Here is a 3,477-nt window from a genome sequence, read left to right on the forward strand (position 1 = left end):
AAATTAGATGCTTATCTTGCTGGGATCCTATGACCCCAGCTGACTTCCTGCCCTTTGGGCAGGGGGCTGGACTCGATCTCCCGAAGTCCCTTCCAGCCCTAATGTCTATGAAAGCTATGAAATGAAATCTATGAAATCAAATGATGAGCCAGCAACTGGAAGTTTTTATTTGTAGTAAGTCTTTTTGTGGACAAAGATGGCATTTCCCACTTGAACTGAATTGAGGAAGAAGCATTCTAAGAAGTGTGATAACAAGTAATGCAGAAAAACCCTTGTGGGAATTCCAGAAATTTTTGAAGACAAAATTTGCTGAGGTTACCAATGTCTATTTATTGTTTATTAGACTCATTTATGGGTCACTTCTAAGAGAAAGAACTTCTGTTTCACTACTACTAGTTGTAACTATTTGCATAATAAATCACTAAGTAAATGGCTCTTTGTAAACAAAATTCACTGCTCTATATGGGCTATTCAGAGCTTATATTATTAATTGTGTTTTAGCACAAACAAGAAGAGAAACAGAAATTCACATCTTCCTCGCTACAACACAAAAAATCCTCACGGTGATTGGACTAAGCCCTCTGATAGATGTTGTGATAGCCAGGGAAATAAAATCCTGCCTTTCCACAACATGCCAAGTGAAACAAAAGGCATGTTGGAAGTAGAAGTGAAAGGCACAGTGAAAGTAAACTCTACTGGGTATATTTACTTAAGGACATTCTAATATATAGACTTCCATTAAGGAGGGCCGAACAGATCTCAGGGGATCATCAGCTCCCCCTTCCCACACTGCTCCAGTCATACATACTCTGATCAAAACCTCTACTGAACAAGGTCCCACCACATGCCTTGGTGGGTTGGTCTTATGGTCCACACCCCTTAGTGTAACTATTGTCCTAACAACCAACCGAAATCCTTCCTGCTGCAAATTCAAGCTAATTTTTGTTATTCTCCCAGCAGCCACATAGAACAACTAATCACATCTTTTTTATGATACCTGGTCACTCCTCTGCATCCAGTCTTAGTTGTAAGAGAAACAAACCCCATTCCTTCAGCCCTTCTCCCAGGTCATTTTTTAGACTTCCTATTGTTGTAGTCAAACAGGAGAGAGTCTACTGGAGAACAATATCCATCTTGTAGTGTGGAGCCAAAACTGAACAGCACTTCCTAGGCCTCACCAGTGTCAAACAGAGCAAAGTAACTACTTCCTGTATTACCCATGATATTCCTGTTAATGCATTCCGAGATCAGATTTGCGTTCTGGCAACAGCACTGCACAGCTGATTCCATGTAAGTTGTGACCCACTATCCTAGTCCTTGTTTGATTTCTTCCTCCTCAGTGTAGTACCTGAAATTCATCCTGCTGGATTTCAGGCCATTCTGAATTCTAATCTGGCCTTCCAAAGTGCTGCTGCCCCTTCCCAGTTTGGTGTCGGCTACACAGGCAGTCCTCGACTTACAACACTTCACACTTCCATTTATAAATTGGCACTGTTTCAACTTTATGTTGTCAGTTTCAACTTTACAAATCTGATGTGATGCCACGTCAGCAAACAGGTTTGCTGTGTCACTCATCTCCCTGGAGAACATCTGTCCAAACTTCCTTGGACACTTTCTTTAACAAAGCAGACAAGACTCCAGAAAAACCTGCAGCCAAGACTCCTGAGAAGACTCCAGCCAAGAACTCTTCAAAAAGTCCAACCAAGAGCCTTTTAAAAGTCCAGCAAAGTCACCTCAAAGAAATCCTTCCAAATCAATGTAGCTATATGACTCATCGATAAAATTGACGGAGTAAAAAGTTCTAGGGTATTTTTGGTGAAAATAGGGTATTGGGCCTTGACTCAGGAACCGATCCCCCATTTATAACATAGTTTCTTACAAGAAAAAAAATTGGTTCCAAGTTACAATGTTTGGACTTAAGATACAGTTTTCAGGAACCAATTGCGTCGTAAGTCTAAGGACTGCCTGTACTGTTTATTGGCAAAATGTCCATTTCATTATTTGAGCATTAATACAAATATGAACTGGAACCAGATCCTGGACAAACTGCACTTGAAATGACCTCTCATTTTGATAGAGATCAATAACTAGTCTAAATTAACTTGAATTCATTTGTACCCAGACTATGGTGATTTTGTGTCTAGATTTTTCTTCTTCTGCTTGCTTATGAGAATGTCCTGTGACAATTTAACCTTCCTTCTGAAGCTAAAGGGCAAGAGCCCCATGTTTACATTATACCCAAGAAAGCTATTGTGACTATGTCCTGCCAGCAGAATGCATCCTGGCAGAGATAATGCTATGATAAGCAGATACTTTATAGAACCTCCTAGCACATTACATTTACACCCTGTATTTTAGAGCAGCTTAAATTTTGAAGAGACCAGCACAGATATAAAAACCACTGACACCTTGCAAGATCAGTGTCACAGTGGTTTACAGAGCTGCTCGTTTCTGCTAGATCGGTGGGCATTTGAATTTCTTTTATTATTAAGTAGCTGAGTGACAGAGATTTGTAAGAGGCACCTGTCCAGACAACACTTTAATGCAATGCAAGATATTTCATCACCTGCACAAATGGCAGCAATCAAGCCTTTCCTCATCTCCTGGTCCTTCAGAATGTCTTTAACAGCAGAAGACTGCATAAAAGAAACCGTATCAATCACCTTACATAATGATTTATTTTAACATAACAAGTCAAGATATATTTTTACAGTAGAAAATTTAAGTCAAGGAATGAGAAATAAAAATCAGGAACTTCAGTCCTTCTGTCTTTTAAAATCCGTTTGCTATATGTTATAAGAAGTTGTAAATGTAGAACCTTCAAAAGCAACATGAGATAACAATTAGAAGGGATATTTACCTCCTATTTCACAGCTGAAACCAATGTCTAACTGTCACGGAGTGGGACCTGGGAGTGGCCGTGAAGCTCCCTAGCATCCCCTGCCGTGTCAATTAAGGTGATCCAGCACCCTCGACTGGCCCGCCACGTCTTTGATCTTATGAGTTCAGTTATGGGAGGCTGCCTACTTGCACTTTTGACACTGCGCCGATGTTACCTCCGTTCCTAGTGGGGTGCTCTCACCCCCAGCCTTATGGGCAACGCGTGCCTCCTGCCTCCCCTTCAGCATGCCCCAAGCCTCGCAGCTGTTCCCGGATGTTCTTGGGTCCTTGCCTTTCGGTGCCCCTCTCTGGCGCCCCATGGCTTATCTCACACCCGGCGCCCCTTCTCTGGCACCCCTGCGCTTGCTGGCCCTCTCGGGCCCGCTGGCAATACTCTTCCAGTCGGGCTCAGGCCGCCTGAACCTTACCTGGCCCCCTTGACCCTTCGGGGTCCTCTCTAGTCCACACCCCACTGGGTGTCTGACAGTTACTTGCGCCCCCTCTCTGGGGCCTGTCGTGCCTCTTGCGCTGCAAGCCCTCTCGAGCTGGGGCCTCAACCCCTATACATCGAGCGCCTCTACGGCGCTCGCTCGCCGT

The 3,477-nt window shown here is 43.3% G+C and overlaps 1 protein-coding gene and 1 long non-coding RNA gene across 4 annotated transcripts in view; one reads left to right on the plus strand and one right to left on the minus strand.

The window, feature by feature from the left end:
- The window catches only part of LOC109314171, a 12,842-nt gene extending 12,212 nt beyond the window's left edge, over positions 1 to 630 (plus strand). Inside the window, exon 2 of the long non-coding RNA XR_002102237.1 lies at positions 502 to 630. This is a non-coding gene — a long non-coding RNA (uncharacterized LOC109314171). The remainder of the gene's footprint in view (positions 1 to 501) is intronic.
- PARK7 (Parkinsonism associated deglycase) overlaps positions 1 to 3,477 on the minus strand; it is a 16,420-nt gene that overhangs the window by 6,844 nt on the left and 6,099 nt on the right. For all 3 annotated transcript variants that reach the window (XM_019541144.1, XM_019541142.1, XM_019541143.1), the window contains one exon: positions 2,567 to 2,636. In XM_019541144.1, coding sequence (XP_019396689.1) covers positions 2,567 to 2,636 — 70 coding nt within the window. The remainder of the gene's footprint in view (positions 1 to 2,566; positions 2,637 to 3,477) is intronic.

This window comes from Crocodylus porosus, unplaced genomic scaffold (genome assembly GCF_001723895.1).
Source record: "Crocodylus porosus isolate Cpor-Errol unplaced genomic scaffold, CroPor_comp1, whole genome shotgun sequence".
Lineage (NCBI taxonomy): Eukaryota > Metazoa > Chordata > Crocodylia > Crocodylidae > Crocodylus > Crocodylus porosus.